The sequence below is a fragment of the Zootoca vivipara genome, chromosome 8, assembly GCF_965207765.1.
Source record: "Zootoca vivipara chromosome 8, rZooViv2.hap1.1, whole genome shotgun sequence".
Lineage (NCBI taxonomy): Eukaryota > Metazoa > Chordata > Lepidosauria > Squamata > Lacertidae > Zootoca > Zootoca vivipara.
The window spans coordinates 84,690,968-84,708,478 of NC_142591.1; the positions used below are offsets into that span (position 1 = coordinate 84,690,968).

The 17,511-nt window shown below is 48.2% G+C and overlaps 1 protein-coding gene across 1 annotated transcript; it reads right to left on the bottom strand.

Annotated features, from left to right (window-relative positions):
• Window positions 1-233: 233 nt before the first annotated feature.
• Window positions 234-13,108, bottom strand: LOC118090351 (lymphocyte antigen 6E). The gene is made up of 3 exons (XM_035125980.3): window positions 12,986-13,108; window positions 4,111-4,230; window positions 234-1,530 (listed from the first exon to the last, which is right to left on the bottom strand). The coding sequence occupies exons 1-3, from the start codon at window positions 13,035-13,037 to the stop codon at window positions 1,322-1,324; spliced, it is 381 nt and encodes a 126-aa protein (XP_034981871.1). The 5' UTR covers window positions 13,038-13,108; the 3' UTR covers window positions 234-1,321.
• Between the last annotated feature and the right edge of the window lie 4,403 nt (window positions 13,109-17,511).

The window sequence follows — 17,511 nt, forward strand, 5'->3', positions numbered from 1 at the left end:
TTATTTCACAATCTATTTCCCACCAAGCTGTGCATATATAAACAGAACCTCAAGAGGGCAGAACTCTTCAGGGAAAATATTTACCCTTCCCAAGCCAACCCCAAAAAATCCTTCCTGGAGTCTGTGTGTTGTCCATATTGTAGCAGTTTTTCTCAGGATATGTCCCAGCGAAAAGGTTTTCTTGCACTTCCCCCAACACCCCCCCAAAAAAGACATACAATGTTCCTGCCATCTATGTGTGTATGTTAACGTATTTATTAGATTTTTAGACCACTTTTCGCTAACTGTTTCCAACAGTAAAAATACAGATTAATAATTACACGGGGTATCATACTTGCAAGCTTGGCATTCAATGGGTGTTTGCTCTGGAGTAAACCAACCTGCAGGTAAAGCCCACAAGCTGCTTTACTTGCTGCCCCGGTTTCTAGCGAGAGGCTGGATTGCCTTTTCCCGCAAGTGGGTCTACTCGTGAGGAGGAAGCACCCACCTACCCACACATGTTCCTCATCGAGCTGCAGCTCACCTTTCCAGCTTGAAGAGACCAGAGGGGGCTTACTCATGAGTAAACCCTGCCCTGTCCATTATGTGCATGGGCTGTAGAATGCTCCTTGGCTCAGAAAGTGCTCCAAGCTGGTGTGGACAGAGACAGGGCATCCCCAGAGATCGAAAGGACCAGTGGCAGAGACAGGGCCGTCTTAAGCATATCCGGCACGGTGGTGCAAAGATCCCTCTGGTCGTCGTCCCCCCCCGCAACTCCAGAACAGGGGAGGGGGCGGTGGAAAATGTCCTCTGCCTTCCCCGGCGTGGTGGCGGCGATCAACCAGGAAAACGTGCTGGCAGACATGATCTCAGCGTCGGGGCACCCAGGAAGGCTGCACGCCGCCTTTCACCAGGAAGTAGGACGACGACAACGACCGGGAGCAGGGCCGTCTTTAGCAGATGCAGAGGCTTGGGAGGGAAGCTGCGCGCAGCTTCCTTCCTAAGCCTCTGCGGGGATCGCTCTCCTCCTGCGGAGGCTTGGGAAGGAAGCTGCACGCCCGCCAGCCGTATAGTTGGCGGGGCGCAGCTGGCGGGCATGCAGGGAAGGGGGAGGCTGCCGGCAAAGCCATGCAGCTCCCCCACTCGCTAGGGCGACCCCCGAGAGGCCGGCGCCCTGGTGCAACGAACCACTGACACCAATGGGAAGAGAAGGCTCTGGGCAGAGAATAAAGTTAACAGGCATGCATTGTAAAGAACGTTTTGCACGTGGGGAAAAGGTTGGGTTTCTCCCTGGAGGGAAGGTGTCCTCGGCACATACAGAAGTCTTCCCCGCCTTCTGCATCTATAACTTGGCTCCGAAGATGTACAGCAGACTGGCCAAGGTGCCCGCAGCCAGGATCAGGGAGCTGCTTTTCACGCCGGCAGCCCCGCTTACGTTGCACAAGTCTGATTCGCAGCATTTGAGGGAGAAGGCCATGATGCCGATGTCGACCCCTCCTTGGGGGCACATGGGAGAGCAGTATTTGCTAATGGACTGCTTCTTGTTGTCACCTGGAAGGAAGGGAGGGAGGGAGGAAACCGGTCCAGTTATTATTATTATTATTAATTATTATTATTATTATTATTATACAGTATATAAAAAAGATTGCCCAAGGAGACAGTTCCATAGCTGCCAAGTCTCCCGTTTTCCCTGGGAAACCCCCGTTTTTCCAGCTGTCCCCAGCCGAAAAAAACGGGTTTTTTCCCCGGTTTATTCTGGCACAGTGGCCATTTTGGAACTGGGCGGAGCATGCTCAGAAGCGACTTTTTATGCTGCTCTGCCCAGTTCCAAAATGGCTGCAGCACGACTTCTGGTGCGGCGGCCATTTTGGAACTGGGCACAGCATCATCAAAAGTCACTTCTGAGCATGCTCCGCCCAGTTCCAAAATGGCCGCCATGCTACTTCCGGTATGCTACTTTCCGTCCGGTCCCTTATTTTTCAGAGAGGAACTAGGCAGGTATGGTCACAGTTCAAGCAGTCAGAATACTTAAAAACTGCTCTATAGTGTGGCAGCATTCATCTAGCAGTTTATTTCCCTGAGTGTTACAGAAAAGTATAAGGAGAGTCTGCTGGATCAGGCCAGTGGCCCATCTAGTCCAGCATCCTATTCTCACAGTGGCCAACCAGATGCCCCCATGGGAAACCCGTAAGCAGGATTCGAACACAAGAGCCCTCTCCCCTCCTGTGGATCCCAGCAGCTGATATTCCGAGGAGCACAGCCATGACTAAAAGTAAAGGTCCCCTGACCATTAAGTCCAATCGCGGATGACTCTGGGGTTGCGGCGCTCATCTCGCTTTAAAGGCCGAGGGAGCTGGCGTTTGTCCGCTTGCACAGACAGCTTTCCAGGTCATGTGGACTAAGCCACTTCTGGCGAACCAGAGCAGCGCACAGAAACGCTGTTTACCTTCCCGCCAGAGCGGTACCTATTTATCTACTTGCACTTTGATGTGCTTTCAAACTGCTAGGTTGACAGGAGCAGGGACCGAGCAACAGGAGCTCACCCTGTCACGGGGATTCGAACCGCCGACCTTCTGATTGGCAAGCCCTAGGCTCTGTGGTTTAGACCACATCGCCACCCATGCCGGCACTACCGTGTGAAAGCAACGCTAGAAAACAGGACAGGATGAAATATCCCTCCCGTCTGAATGCACTTTGAGTCCGACTCAACAATTTGCATCCCCACCTAGAGATACCGTATCCTGGATAATATCTGGGACCTTCTGCATGCTATGCAACTTTGGCCCTTTCCGACATCTAGATCCCTCTGCTTCTTGGAGCAGCCAGCTGTCCTGGGGGGGGGGGGGGAACGCAGCCTGACCTGCTCTTCTGCTTTGAAAGGGTGAGGGAGTTAGTGAACGAAACCTAACTGCCAGGAAAGGCTGGCAACCTCTGTGCTTCCTCACACAAGGAGGAAGCCTCTCAGCTCCGATGGGAACTCTGCTAATTGTATTTTCCTAATTCCAGGAGAGTTGAATATGGTTGCCATTGTCGCCCCTGCTTTCAAGTCTGGCTGTTTCCACATCCTCCTCCCCTTCGACACCCACACTTAAGGGATAGTCTGTGAGAAGGAATGCTGGAGGAACGGCTTCCTGACACCTGGAGATAAAACTGGGTCAGCTGCTGAACTATCCATGTTCTCTTGTAGTGGCATATTCCTATTCCGCATTAACAGCCATCATGTTATTGCTGTACTGTCTGTTTTCTCCAAACCATTTGAGAACAACCGATTTACTATTACTAATAGTTGCGTGCTTATTTCATTTCTATCCCCTCCTTCTCCTCCGCCAAGGAGCTAAAGGTGGCATGGGCCTGGCTCTCCCTCTCCTCCTTTGACTCTCCCGACAACCCTGTAAGGTAGGTCAGCCAGAGAGGCAAGGGTGAACTGGCCCAAGGTCACCCAGGGAGATTTGTGGCTGAGAGGGGATTCGAACCCAGGTCTAAGTCCGACACACTAACCGCTACACTCTTTGGGATATGTAGTGTGGGAATTATAGAATCAGAGACCAAAAGTAAGTGGAGCCAGTAAATGAAGTTGGGATTTTTCACAAGGGGTGTGCCCCTGAAGTCCACCCCCCCTGAGTTTTTTGGAGGTGTTTACTTCTACAACCCGCCAAGTCTGCCGATACCACCCTGTAACGCACAGGAGTGACCTGGGCTGGTGCCATGCTATTTTATGCCCTAAACTAGGTTAATTGCTTGCGCACGAACGCACACACTTCTCTTCTTCTTCTTCTTCTTCTTCTTCTTCTTCTTCTTCTTCTTCTTCTTCTTCTTCTTCTTCTTCTTCTTCATACCCCACCCATCTGCCTGGGTTTCCCCAGCCACTCTGGGTGGCTCCAATTTTCGATTTTCAAAACTGATAGAAATGATAAAATTCTTCAAAATGAAAGGAATTTATAAGAGAGAATAAAATCGAATCTGCATAAAACTGGCCCCCTCAAAGGTCAGGATTGCACCCCTCTGAGGTCTGTGCCCTAGGCAACTCACTCAGATAGGCCAGGTAAAAGTAATCAAGAGGTTGCCCCCTTGGGACATTTCAGTTTAGAGAAAAGGCGAGAATGGTCGTTCACGAAGCTATGCGGCACTTACCGACGCCTCCACCGAAAAACTTTGTGACGCAGTACTTGTCTGCGGAGTCGCAGCCCTTTGGCTTCATGCAGCTCCAGTTGGACTCCTCGTTTTCACAATGGAAGCAGGTCAGCGAAGCCACTGCAAATGGAACACAAAACATGCTCCTTAGGTACAGACCACAAAGCAAGGGCATGAATCATAGAAGCTTGGAGTTGGAAGGGGCCACCGAGGGTCATCTAGTCCAACCCCCTGCAATCATAGGAATCTCAGCTAAAGATTCCCTGACAGATGGCCACCCAACATCTGCTTAAAAACCTCCAAGGAAGGAGAGGCCAACACCTTCCGAGGTTGTTCATTCCACAGTCTAGCAGCTCTTGCTATCAAAAAGCTCTTCCCAATGTTGGTTATAAGGAAGAGAATAAGGGGAGAAACAGGCAAGCAAGCTAAGGCATATACAGAGGGAAACAAACTGGGAAAATACCAATAAAAACTACTTCCCAATGAATTCATCCCTTTGTTGTTTAGTCGCGTCCAGCTCTTCATGACCCCACGGACCAGAGCACGCCAGGCACTCCTGTCTTATTCATCTCTTATGGGAGTTAAATTGAGATGGGGCTGGTTATTCAGCTGGGTCATCACAGTGCTACCAAAAGCTCACAAAACCTTATTGAAGCTGAAGTCCATTTTCGGCTTTCCTTCTTTTCTTTTCAGTGAAACATACTAGTCCTCATGACTTCGTAGTGCTGGTGGTTTGGCCTCACCCGCATGTGATGCCTACAATTCCCAAAACTTTTAACACCTCATCATTGCTAAATTGGAACATATAAATACTGCTTGGTGTGCACTCCTATGTATGCCCAATAATAAATTTGAGGATAATTAGTTACAGGGTTCTTGTAAGGAATGATTACTGTCATTATGTGTACACTGTGCTTCAAACGCTCAGAAAGCATTGTATAAACCTTGAGGTGCAAGACAGGAGTGCCTGGCGTGCTCTGGTCCATGGGGTCACGAAGAGTCGGACACGACTAAACGACTAAACAACAACAACAAAACTTTGAGGTGTCCTTTGTTATACCAGCAAGCTGTAAGTGCAGACCCTCCAAGTGTCCCTATTTTCCAGGGACAGCCCCAGATTTACAGAAGCCGCCTCGGTTTCTGATTTGATCCTGGAATGTCCCACATTTCCTTAGGACGCCCCTATTTTCATCTGAAAAATGTTAGAGGGGATGTCTCCATTTTCATTGGAGAAATGTTGTAGGGTATGAAACTTCAGAGCCAGAAGACATCTGAAGATGACCCGTAAAAACTGTCTGCGGACAAACATCGGCTCCCTCGGACAGTAAAGCGAGATGAGCGCCCCAACCCCAGAGTCGTTCGCGACTGGACTTAATTGTCAGGGGTCCCTTTACCTTTATATATAGGGTGCCTCCATTCTTCATGGACTGATTGCATGGCAACATGTGCAAATGGCTTTAGATACCTACAGGTATTAGGTCCATAAATGACCATATAGTATACCGTATATTCAACACAAAAAGCAACGACAATTTGTTGTTGACAAAGGAGAGCTGGACATCTAAAGGGCCCCATTACCTTCAGTAGCTGAGGGCCTCATCAAACCTCAATCCGGCCCTGTTCAGAAGCATCGCTTCCTCTAACTGTGGAGGCAGGGCATAAACATCCTGGCTACCGTGTTTCTCAGAAAATAAGACACCGTCTTATATTTATTTTTCCTCCAAAAAGAACAACACTATGGCTTATTTTCAGGGGATGTCTTATTTTTTTCCTCCTCCTGCCGCGCCTATCACTATGTCTTATTTTCGGGGTATGGCTTATATTCCTTGAATGCTTAAAAATCCTGCTATGGCTTATTTTATGACTACGTCTTAAAATAGGGGAAACAGGGTAGTAGCCATCGGTAGCCATCTCCTCCTCTATGGATTTGTCCAATACTCTTTTTTAAAGCCACCCAGATCGGCAGCCATCACTGCTTCCTGCAGCAGTGAGTTCCACAGTTTAACTCGCTCTCTGCTCTCACATCAGTCCTGTTTTGTTTTGTTTGTTTTTTACCAAAGGACAGTGAAAACTATCCAGCACTTCGAAGCCCTGTTTTTCTAGGCAACTGCTCTTCCTATGAAGCACATTAGCACAAGGAGCTGCCTCAATCTCCATCAGACTATGGGAACATCTCTGGCCCATCCAGTTTGCCCTGACTTGCTGCGGTGCTGCAAAGTCTTTGCCGGCCTTGCTACTTACAAGGGGTGTTGCAAGGTACTTAAAAGACACACAGGCCCTTGACCCAAATATGCTCATTCATATGGATAGATGCAAATCCAGGCTTTCAGGAGTACGCATCAGAAGACTATTAGACTGTTTTTCTTTAAAGCCTTCATGAAAATTCATCAGCATTTTAAGTGCAAATTTCTCCTAATGTGTATATTTGTGTATGCAGCTTTGCCTAATATACCTATTTTGCAAAGCAATTTTCTCTGATATAATGTCTTTCCGTATGCTATTTTCACTGATATATGCATGTTATCCACATTTTACCACAATGCAAGGATTTTTGGCACACATTACTTGACACTGCAAAACTCAGAGAAGTGCAGATTCCCAAGGGTGCTTGCGTTTCAATTCATGTATTGTATTTTGCAATGTGCAATTTATGCGGTTTAATCTTTAAATGCCAAGTGACTCAAAATTCTCCCCCATCTCTATCAGGGCTTACTCTGAGATTTGGGGTGCCAATAGGAGGTTCTGCATGTAAACTGGGCCTTCCTCCCTACCCTCGGTCGCCTGGCAAGAACACTTGCTGTTTGTATTAAAACTCAGGTGAGTGCCTCCAGGAAAATTAAGACGACAGGTGGCTGGCGCCTCACCTGAACGCCACTTTGTATTGCACCCAGTTGCCCTAGGATCAAAGTTATTTTCACCCCTGAAAAAATAAAGCAGTGAGCAAGAGACTTAAGGTATAATATACAGCTTATAGCTTGGGAAAAGTTATGGAAATGGGACGTAAAGTTCACCGCATGTTATATGTTGAAAGAAAATGACATGAAAACAATGTACCGATGGTATTTAACTCCTAGTAAATTAGCAACAATGTATAAAACATGCTCATATGTATGCTGGAAATATAAGGAAAAAGAAGGCACCTTTTAGCATATGTGGTGGAATTGTAAGGTGGTAAAAGGATTTTGGGAAATAATATATAATGAGTTGAAAAAAAATGTTTAAAACAACCTTTGTTAAAAAACCCGAAGCCTTCCTTTTAGCAATTCTAGGTGCTGAAATCCCAAAGGGGCAGAAAAGGCTATTTATGTTACTGGCCCAGAGATGGAAAAAAGATAAAGCTCCTATCAGAGAAGAATGGCAGATGAAGTTAATGGACTATGCTGAAATGGCTAAAATGACCGGAAGAGTCAGAAATCAGGAAGATCAAAATTTTAATAAGGAATGGGGAAAATTTATAACTTATCTTAAAGATCTTTATAAACAGTTAAAATCGTTAGTAGGAAACTTGTTTTATGATTTATGTTTGATATATCTCTGTAAAAGTTTAAGTTGAAAAATTGAATTAAAAAAAGAAGCAGTGAGCAGAGCGAAGGATTCAGGTTTTGGGGTAATTCTCAGGTAAGCATCTTCAGAGTTCCCCCCAGTGTTAGAAACCCAGATATGGTACATAAACTAAGCGTCAAATGTCACCTTAAACCAAGGTTGCAGTGGCCAAAATGGAATGTCTAGTTGCCATTTTGGGGTAAGACAGCTCTAAAGTCGAATTTGTCAAATGATGGACTGACTGTGATTGGTTCTTAGTTAAACATCTGGCTAGTTCAGCTGACAACCTTGAGCTACGGTAGGTTAAGAGCTCTGAGATCTTAAAGGAGAACAGTCACGAGATCCAGGGACAGTCCGCATCTCTATTGCCCTGCTCCTACCTCTTTTTGTTAAGGGTGACACGGACCATTCACAACATAGGAATATTCTTCACATCTGTGAGCAGGGCAGTGGGGTGGGGTAAGCAAAGACAAGCGACAACAATTCGCTATAACCTCGTTCCCTGCTCCTGCTCAGGCTGCACAGAAAAAAAAAGCATTTTGGTTCCAGAAATTCATTCTGATTGTGCAGATAAAATTCATTCTGATTGTGCAGATAGAATTCTACAGGACGGGGTACTGGTGTGTGAAAACAGCCCAGATCCAAGGATCTCCAGATGGTGGAGATGTCAGGCGCCATCGTATGGCCCAAGCATCTTCACTTGGTCAACAGTGGTTGAAAGCCATGTGCACAATGCGCCTGGCCAATTTCCAACACTGCTTTCCCCGGGAGAAAAGTATCCTATCAACTGAAAATTTTCCTCTGACCTCCCAAGGAAGTGTGAAGCCATGCAACACTGCTGTGAGCAGGATCCCCCTTGGTCAGGCCTCACTTTCCTAGATCGGCTCCCCAACCAACTACCTTCCCAAAGTTGTTCTTCGAAGACAGCCAAAACAAGAGTGATGTCATTGCTCAATCAGCAAGGGAGCTCTGGGCAGGCACGCTCTGTGGGCAGATGTTTTTGCAAGAGGCACATGCCAGGCGGTGATTGCGGGACTTAATGAACACCCGTTTGGAGCTTGGCGCTGGGGAGACGTCAAAACAACAACAGCAACTGGTGTGCATGAGAACAGAGTGGGAGAGAGAGAGATAGAAAGAGGTTTGGTGATAAGAAGCAGCAAGGAGGAGTTGAAGGGCATGTGGGGCACAGGGTAAGCCAGCTGAAACTCTCAAGCTGGGAGGGGGTCGGCATTCTTGATAGTGGCGCCCACCTTGTGGAACACCCTCCCACCAGATGCCAAGGAGAGAAGTAACTATACAAGCTTTAGAAGACATCCGAAGACAGCCCTGTATAGGGACATTTTTAATGTTTGATGTTTTACTATGTTTTCGTATAGGTTGGAAGTTGCCCAGAGTGGCTGGGGAAACCCAGCCAGATGGGTGGGGTACAAATAATACAAATAACTGCAATGAGAACAGCCTGCCGGATCAGGCCAATGGCCCACCTAGTCTGGCATCCTGTTCTCACAGTGGCCAAATACCTAGAAATCTAGATAGACTGCCTCCAGACCTGGAGGTTCCACAAGGACATACGAAGAGCCTGATGATTGTTTAGGCCAAAGGGGGGGGGATCTAGTCCTGCATCCTGTTCTCACAGTGATCAATCAGATACCCCAGACGGAAACCAGCAAGCAGGACCAGCAACTGGTATTTCGAACCATTGCTGCCTCCAGCTGTGACGGCAGAGCATCGCCATCATGCCTAGCAGCCATCGAGAACCCTCTCCTCCTCCGTGAATTTGTCCAATCCTCTTTAAAAGCCACCTTGGTTGGTGGCCATCACCGCCTCCTGTGGCAGGGAGTTCCACAGTTCAACTCTGTGATGAATCTGCTTTCCCCCCAAGGGGGCTACTTCCTCCGCTATGGGACCCAACAGCCTCCCAGATCATGCTCATTGTTAGTTTGGGTGGGTTTCCCCCCCCCCCTTAATGCCCTTCTCTGCTTCTTCCAAGGAGACAGGTTGTGGGAAGCCTAGGGCTGGGAAGAATTAGGGCTGGGAAGCTGCCAGTACATAGGTTCTGAGTCCAGCAATGTTTTGGAGACTGCCAACCTCTTCTGTGCAATGTAAAATTGGATTACTGCAATGGGTTATATACATGGGGCTGCCTCTGAAGACGGTTCAGCTGGTGCAGAATTTGGCATCCAGGATGGTCACCAGCGAAAGATGGTTTGAGCATATTACTGTACACCAATCCTGGTCTGACTGCACTGGCTGCCAATTAGTTTCCGGGCCCAATTCAAAGTGCTGGTTTTGACCTATAAAGCCTTAAACGGCTGAGGGTCACAAGACCTCATGGACCGCCTCTTTCTGAATGAACCTACCCGGACCCTGAGATCATCCTCAAAAACCCTTCTTTGTGTGCCTCCTTCAGAAGAGGGTGGCAACATGAGTACTGGCCTTTTCTGCGGTGACTCCTCACTTGTGGAATGCTCTCCCCGTGGAAGCTCACCTGGCATATGTTTAGATGCCAGGCAAAAATATCCCTCTTCAACCAGGCTTTGGGTTTATTAAAAAAGCTGGAATCAATTTCACGCATTGCCTCACCTGAGCTCAGTGCGGCAACTTTGGAACCCCATCAGGCCTACTGATATCAGGCCTACTGAGATGTTTAGAAAGTTTGTACTGAGTTTTAATTTCTTTCAATCTATTCCATTGTGGTTTAAACTTTCTCTATGCTTTAAATTATGGTTGCTGATTTTTTAGTGATAACTTCGTAGAGGTCTATTTGAGGGTTTCTCCTATGATCAAGCTGCAGATACATTTTATGAAACAATCTGCTGCTCCAGAGAAGCGGACACGGAGCAATGGATTCAAATTTCAAGAAAGAAGATTCCACCTAAACATTAGGAAGAACTTCCTGACAGCAAGAGCTGTTCGGCAGTGGAATTTGCTGCCGAGGAGTGTGGTGGAGTCTCCTTCTTTGGAGGTCTTTAAGCAGAGGCTTGACAGACATATGTCAAGAATGCTTTGATGGTGTTTCCTGCTCGGCAGGGGGTTGGACTGGATGGCCCTTGTGGTCTCTTCCAACTCTATGATTCTATGATAATCTTTTTAAAAATGTGCAATCTTGGCTGAAATTCTTTTGCAGTGAGCTGTTTAGCAGAAGATCTGTGGTCCCGAAAAGTGACATAGAAAAGGAAGGGAATGCCAACTATCCTTGCCAAGCCCTGAGGCCACAAGCGATGAGCTCATTGCCACCGCCTGGAGCAGGAAAAATACTGCCCCGCACAATGGCAGAGGAAACCCCCCTCCCCATTGGCTCCGATGTCTCAGCTGACCTCAAAACTCCAAAGTGTAAACAGGCGCCTGTTACTCATATTCTCTCCACTTCCTCGGACAACAAAGGACAATCCAGGGTGTGGCTCTATTGCACATTCGCCTCTGGAAAACCTTTTGAAGGCTGCATGCTAGTGTTGGGCAGGGCCAAGGGCAAAATGCATGACGATTTCCCCTCTGGTTCATCCTTTGGGTTTCGACACACGCTTGCCTGCCTGCCCGCCCCCTCTCCTATCTGGACAATCAGGAGGAATTGTGGGCATTCAAGGACACCGTGTAGCCTGAGAGAGACTTTCAAGGAGGCAGGAGGGGGTGAAGACGGGTTGGTGAGGGGTGTGTGGACCAAGGGGCCTGAGGTGTGCTATCAGAGCTGGATATTAGATCGAAGGGGGCACAGGGATGTTGTGTCCTGAACCCTACCTCACAGGGTTGTTGTTGTAAATGAGGAGCAGGGGGTTGGCAGAGAACCATGAACACCACCTCAAGCTCCTTGGAGAAATTAATATCAGCCTGGACAGCTCAGTTGGCTAGAGCGTGGTGCTGACAACGCCAAGGCTGCAGGTTCGATCCCCACGTGGGACAGCCTATTCCTGCATTGCAGGGGGTTGGACTAGATGATCCTCAGGAACCTTCATGATTCTATCATTTCAGTGAAAATAGTGAGATATAAACACATCCGTGATCTTTGGGCACATAAATTTCACGAATGAGATCACAGTAATGAATAAGCAACATAAAACGAAATGTCAGCCTCTCTGCTTATCAGTCACCCTCTTGCTGCCATCCAGTTTTCACCTACCATAGACACGGCTAGGAAAATGATGAAGGGAAGGGCAATGGCCAAACAGCTGAAGAAGGTCCCAGGGTGGAGACAGGGAACCTCTAGGCAGGGCTTGAGATGAAATCCAAGCGAGAGGCTGCCATACCAAGCTAGAGGGACAAAGGTTCCCAGGCTCAGTGTAAGGCAGCTTCCCGAGCGCCTATCTGGGAAGGCCCATACCCTTTTGCTCTGCGTGGAATCACAGAATTGTTGGAAGGGACCCCGGGGTCATCTAGTCCAACCCCATGCAGATGGTCTCTGGTTCAATTGGCACTGCTCATCAGTTGAGACCATGCTGGGCGTAATGGTCTGACTTGGCATAAGGTAGCTTCCTACATAGTCCTACGTATCAGCTCGGTGGGTAGAGCATGGGACTCCTCAGGGTTGCGTGTTCGAGCCCCACATTGGGCAAAAAGATTCCTGCATTGCAGGGGGTTGGACTAGATAATCTTTGTAGTCCCTTCCAACTCTACAATTCTTTGTCTATGAGTCTATAGCTACCAGCCCTGTTTTAATTAATTGGAAGCTGCTCAGAGTGGATCGTAGAATCATAGAGACCACAAGGGGCATCTAGTCCAACCCCCTGCCAAGCAGGAAACACCATGGAGCAACATAGTCAGATGGACAGCACGTACGTAAATGAATCACCATCACCATGAGGACTAGAATCTTGTCTGCTTAGTGGACACAGGGCCAGAGTGTATCAGCTTTGCATGCAGAAGTTCAGTTTCTGGCATCTCCGGGTTATTTATTTCATAAAAATTGCACATTGCTTGACTAGCGAAAAGCCTCAAGGTGGTTCAGGGAAAAAAGGCAAAGCAATTAAACCATCCCAGGGGAAAAAAATTACAGCCATAATTCCAAACATGCCGAAAGTTAAAACCACAACAGACGAAAGCAAATTAAAACTCATACCAGCTTCCTAAACATCTGGGGTGGCTTGCCTCAAAAAAAATGTCTTTGGCAGGCGATGGAAAGAACACAGGGAAGGTGGAAAGAAAACAGGGAAGAGACCTGCCTGATATCAACAGGCAGGGAGTTCCAAAGTTGCCGCCACTCTAAACGGCTGAGCTCTTCCAGATGCGGTGTGGGTCTTGTATGCCCCCCCACCTGAAGCCCTGGGCTGCTGCTGCCAGCCAGTGCAGACGGTACTGAGCTAGGTGAACCTTCAAAGGAGGAGAAAAAAAAAAGTCTTACCTCTCTCGACGCAGAGCAGAGCTGCCAGCAGCGCGGCAAAGGAAGCCTTCATCCTTGGTGATGGTGCGTTTTGCAGTCCCAGCAGGCAGGTGAGCAGGAAGGGATTCTCTCCGGGTCAGAGGAACCGCGCTAGGAGCTGCCTGCTCCCGTTGAGGGTGCTGTATAAGGGCTCGGTGGCAGGGGAGGGGTCAGGGAGGTGTGGGCCGAGGAGGAGGCTTCTGCAGCCACTCACCACTCCGCGGGATCCCGGATCAACCACAGGGGGGAGGAGAGCGCAAAACCTCTCCAAAGGGACATTCCAAGCGGCTGCGCTTTGCTCCAGTTCCTTCGCAGGCGATGAAAGAATGCAGATGAGGGCAGAAACAGTAGGGCATTCAGCTGGGAAAAGAACAAAAGGGGAGGGAGAGAGAGGCACACACTCTTCCCAGCTCTGCTCCCGATTTTGTCTGTATTGAGGGATGGAGAGAGAAAGAGGGAGAGAGCATTCGCTCCAGATTTCAAGGGGTGGTGTGTGGCCAAACACGTTGCGTGACTTTGCAAGGACACAGAGAAGGGGAACGGGCAGGAAGGAGGGCTCTGGCGGCGCAGCGGGCGAGCAAATGCGCACAGGCTCACGGAATGGCAGGGTTGGTTGGGACCCCCAGGGGTCATCTAGGCCAACCCCTTGCAATCACGCCTCCGGGAACCCAGGCAGATGGCCAGCCAACCTCTGTTGAAAGGCCTCCGACGAAGGAGAGTCCGCCACCTTCCAAGGCCATAGGACCGTAGAAATGTAGAATTGGAAGGGACCACCAAGGGTCATCTAGTTCAGCCCGCAGATGAGGAAACCCTGCCAGAATCCCACAGTATGTTGAATGGCAAGAGAACATAAAGCAGGGCCTGTATAGGAATGTGCCCTTCTTTTCAGGCAGGTTAGTATGTTAGGAGGGGCTTCAAAAGCTATCCTGTCTTCAGGTCAGGGGTGGTGGTATTTATTTAGTATGCTTTTATTTATACTCCAGAGCTCAAGGTGGCATACATGGTTCTCTGCTCCTGTTTTACCCTCACAAAAACCCTGTGAGGTAGGTTAGGCTGTGGGGCAGGGGGATTCAAACCTGGGTCTCTTGGGTCAGAGTCTGGCACTTTAACCATTACACCACACTGCCTCTCTCTCTCTCTCTAAAAAAAAAATTAAAATCAGAACAGGATCATAGGAAAGTGTCTTATTCCACTGGTGTCATTTGGGTCGGTATTCCTTCTCTCTCTCTCTCTCTCTCTCTCTCTCTCTCTCTCTCTCTCTCTCTCTCTCTGCAGTACTGACTGGCCCGTGGACGGTCTGGGAATCAGCGTGTTTTTACATGAGTAGAATATGTCCTTTTATTTAAAATGCATCTCTGGGTTATTTGTGGGGGGGTAGGAATTCGTTCAATTCCCCCCCCCAAAAAATATATAGTCCAGCCCCCCACCAGGTCTGAGGGACAGTGGACTGACCCCCTGCTGAAAAAGTTTGCTGACCCCTGCCTCTAAGCTCTGGACCTCCTATCACAAGCAGAGCCTGAAAAAAACAAAAAACTGCCCAGTAATTATAAGTGAGGTTTGTTTGTTTTTTAATAATTAAAAAAAACCACAGAAAAGAGAATTCAAACGAGAGTAATCATAGCGGGGGGGGGGGAGGGGGGAGCAGATCAGCTGAACAACCATAAGAACATAAGAGCTTGCTGGATCAGGCCAATGGCCCATCTAGTCCATCATCCTGTTCTCTCAGTCGGCAACCAGATACCCATTATGGGAAACCAGCAAAGAGAATCCGATCCAGGGGTGTACCCAGGATCAAAATTAGGAGGGCAAGGGGCGGGGCCAAGGCACGAGAGGGGAGGGGCCACAGTGGGAATGTGGGCGGGGCTACGTGGCCTGCGCCTTTCAGCTGTTCAGAGGAAGCGGCCCCAGGCTCCTGCTCCCCGCGCAAAGCTCCGGAGGCGCATGGGGAGCGTAAGCCTGGGGCCGCCACGCTGTGCCCCTCAGCCTTTTGCTTCTAGGGGGGGCAACTGCCCCCCCTGCCTACGCCCATGATCCGATCACAAGAGCCCTCTCCCCTCCTGTGGTTTCCAGCAACTGGTTTTCAGAACCATTGCTGCCTCTGACTGTGTGGCAGAGCCGAGCCATCGTGCCTTATAGCCAATGCCGGATTTACGTATAAGCTAAACAAGCTACAGTGGTACCTCTGGTTACAAACTCAATTCATTCCGGAGGTCCGTTCTTAACCTGAAACCATTCTTAACCTGAGGTACCATTTTAGCGAATGGGGCCTCCCGCCTGGGGCAAAATTCTCAACCCGAGGTACTACTTCCGGGTTAGCGGAGTTTGTAACCCAAAGTGTTTGTAACCCAGGCCCGTCTTAGCCATAGAGGCTAGAGAAGAGGTCTGGGGGCCACGGCTCAGTTGGGGGTGTGCAGCATGGTGTGCCTTCGCTCCGGGGGAGGCGAGCGGGACTCCTACCGGCCCCGCGCCGACGCTACTGCGCGGACAGAGCTCCCGCAGCCGCGCCGCCAGCCGACGCCCACCCGGGGAGCCCGGCAGGCAGGCAGGCAGCGGTGGGCTCGCCACCTCTGTGCGGGATCCCCACCAGCCGCTATGTGGCACTGCCTCCCTTCCAGTGGGCAGTGGTGACCTGTCGTGGCAGGTGCCGTCGCTCTCGCTCGGCCGGGGCCAAAGGGGGCCACGCTCACCCCGCGGAGCCTCTTCCCTCGCCCAGCGTCGCATGCCTCTCCTAAGCGACTCGCTGGCCAGCCCAGCTCCTCGCGGCCGCTGGGTAGCAGCGAGAGCGGCGGCAGCGGCCTCAACGGCACCCTCCGCTCCAGGCTAAATTTTGGGAAGGGAGGGGGCACCAGAGGGACCTTTGCACCACGGCGCTGGATGTGGTTAAGACGGGCCTGTTGTAACCCGAGGTACCACTGTATAGCTTAGGGCCCCACTCTCTTGGGGGCCCCAAAAAAATTAAAGGGAAAAAAACTGGATGTACATTTCCAAAATATAAGATGAAAAACAAATAAAATAAAACCTACATACAGCAACAGTGTTTGTGTTGTGTAAACTCCTATGATGTAATGCCCCCCACCTGTTAGCCTGCTCCCTAAAATATCACTGGTTTGCTCATTATGAGTCATTGTAAATTGTGTTTCTAAAGGAACTTTTGTTATTGCCAAATGCCAATATGTTTGCATTATTAAGTTTGTTATGAATAAAAAATCATTTTAAGTTAGAGCTTAATCATTATTTCACTAATAATATGCTTCTTGATTGTATTTCACTATTAATATACTTCTTCTTGATTGTGATTCAGTTCAACAATTACTTTGATAAAATACATATTTTGTTATGTGCAAATGGCTTTAGATACCTATTAGGTCCATAAATGACCATATAGCATCTATTCAACAACAACAACAACAAAACAGCAACAATTTGTTGTTGTCAAAGGACAGCTGGACATATAAAGGGCCCCATTACCTTCAGGAGCTTAGGGCCTCATCAAACCTCAAGCCCACCCTGCTAATAGCCATTGATAGCCCTCTCCTCCATGAATCTGTCTCACCCTCTTTTAAAGGCATCCAAGTTGCGAATGCCATACAAAATATGTTAGGTTAAATTACAGGATAAATCTGCAACGATACACTGGGTGAGAGATTTGGGGCATAAGCCATAATATTCAACTTTCGGATTGGGAAAGGTTATGGAGAACTGACCTGACGTTGTACGCTGAAAGAAAATTATATGAAAATGATGTACCAGTGGTATTTGAATCCTAGTAAGTTGGCAAAAATGTATAAGAGCAATACAGATACCTGCTGGAAATGTAAAGAGAAAGAAGGTACCCTTTACCATATGTGGTGGTCGTGTAAGATAATAAAAGTTTTTGGGGAAATGATATGATATATAATGATTTTTTTTTAAAATGTTTAAAATAGTACGTATGTTTTTTAAAAAAAAACACAGAAGCTTTTTTTTAAAGGAATTGTAGGTACCGAGATCCCAGAGGAGCAGAAAAGACTATGTATGCGACAACAGCCGCACAGGAGGTGCTACTAGCCCAGAGATGGAAAGAAGACAGAGAGGAATGGCAAACCAAGCTGTTGGAGCAAAATAAAAAAATTCCTTCAGTAGCACCTTAAAGACCAACTAAGTTTTTATTTTGGTATGAGCTTTCGTGTGCATGCACACTTCTTCAGATACAAGCTGTTGGAGTATGCCAAAATGGCAAAACTGACTGGAAAGCTCAGGAACCAAGAAGACAAAATTATTATTATTATTATTATTATTATTATTATTATTATTATTATTATTTCTTTATTTATACCCTGCCACTCTGGGCGGCTACTACAAATACCAAAATACATTAAAATATCACAGATTAAAAACTTCCCTAAACAGGGCTGCCTTTAGGTGTTTTCTAAATGTCAGGTAGTTATTTATCTCCCTGACCTCCGATGGGAGGGCGTTCCACAGGGCGGGCGCCACTACCGAGAAGGCCCTCTGCCTGGTTCCCTGTA

Bases quoted from the DNA above. Each gene is read 5' to 3' on its own strand.
- LOC118090351 (XM_035125980.3), bottom strand. From the start codon at position 13,037: ATGAAGGCTTCCTTTGCCGCGCTGCTGGCAGCTCTGCTCTGCGTCGAG. The intron at 4,231-12,985 runs GTAAGACTTTTT...TTCCATTTGCAG, and splicing joins TCTGCTCTGCGTCGAGAGAG to TGGCTTCGCTGACCTGCTTC. The intron at 1,531-4,110 runs GTAAGTGCCGCA...CCTTCCTTCCAG, and splicing joins GTTTTTCGGTGGAGGCGTCG to GTGACAACAAGAAGCAGTCC.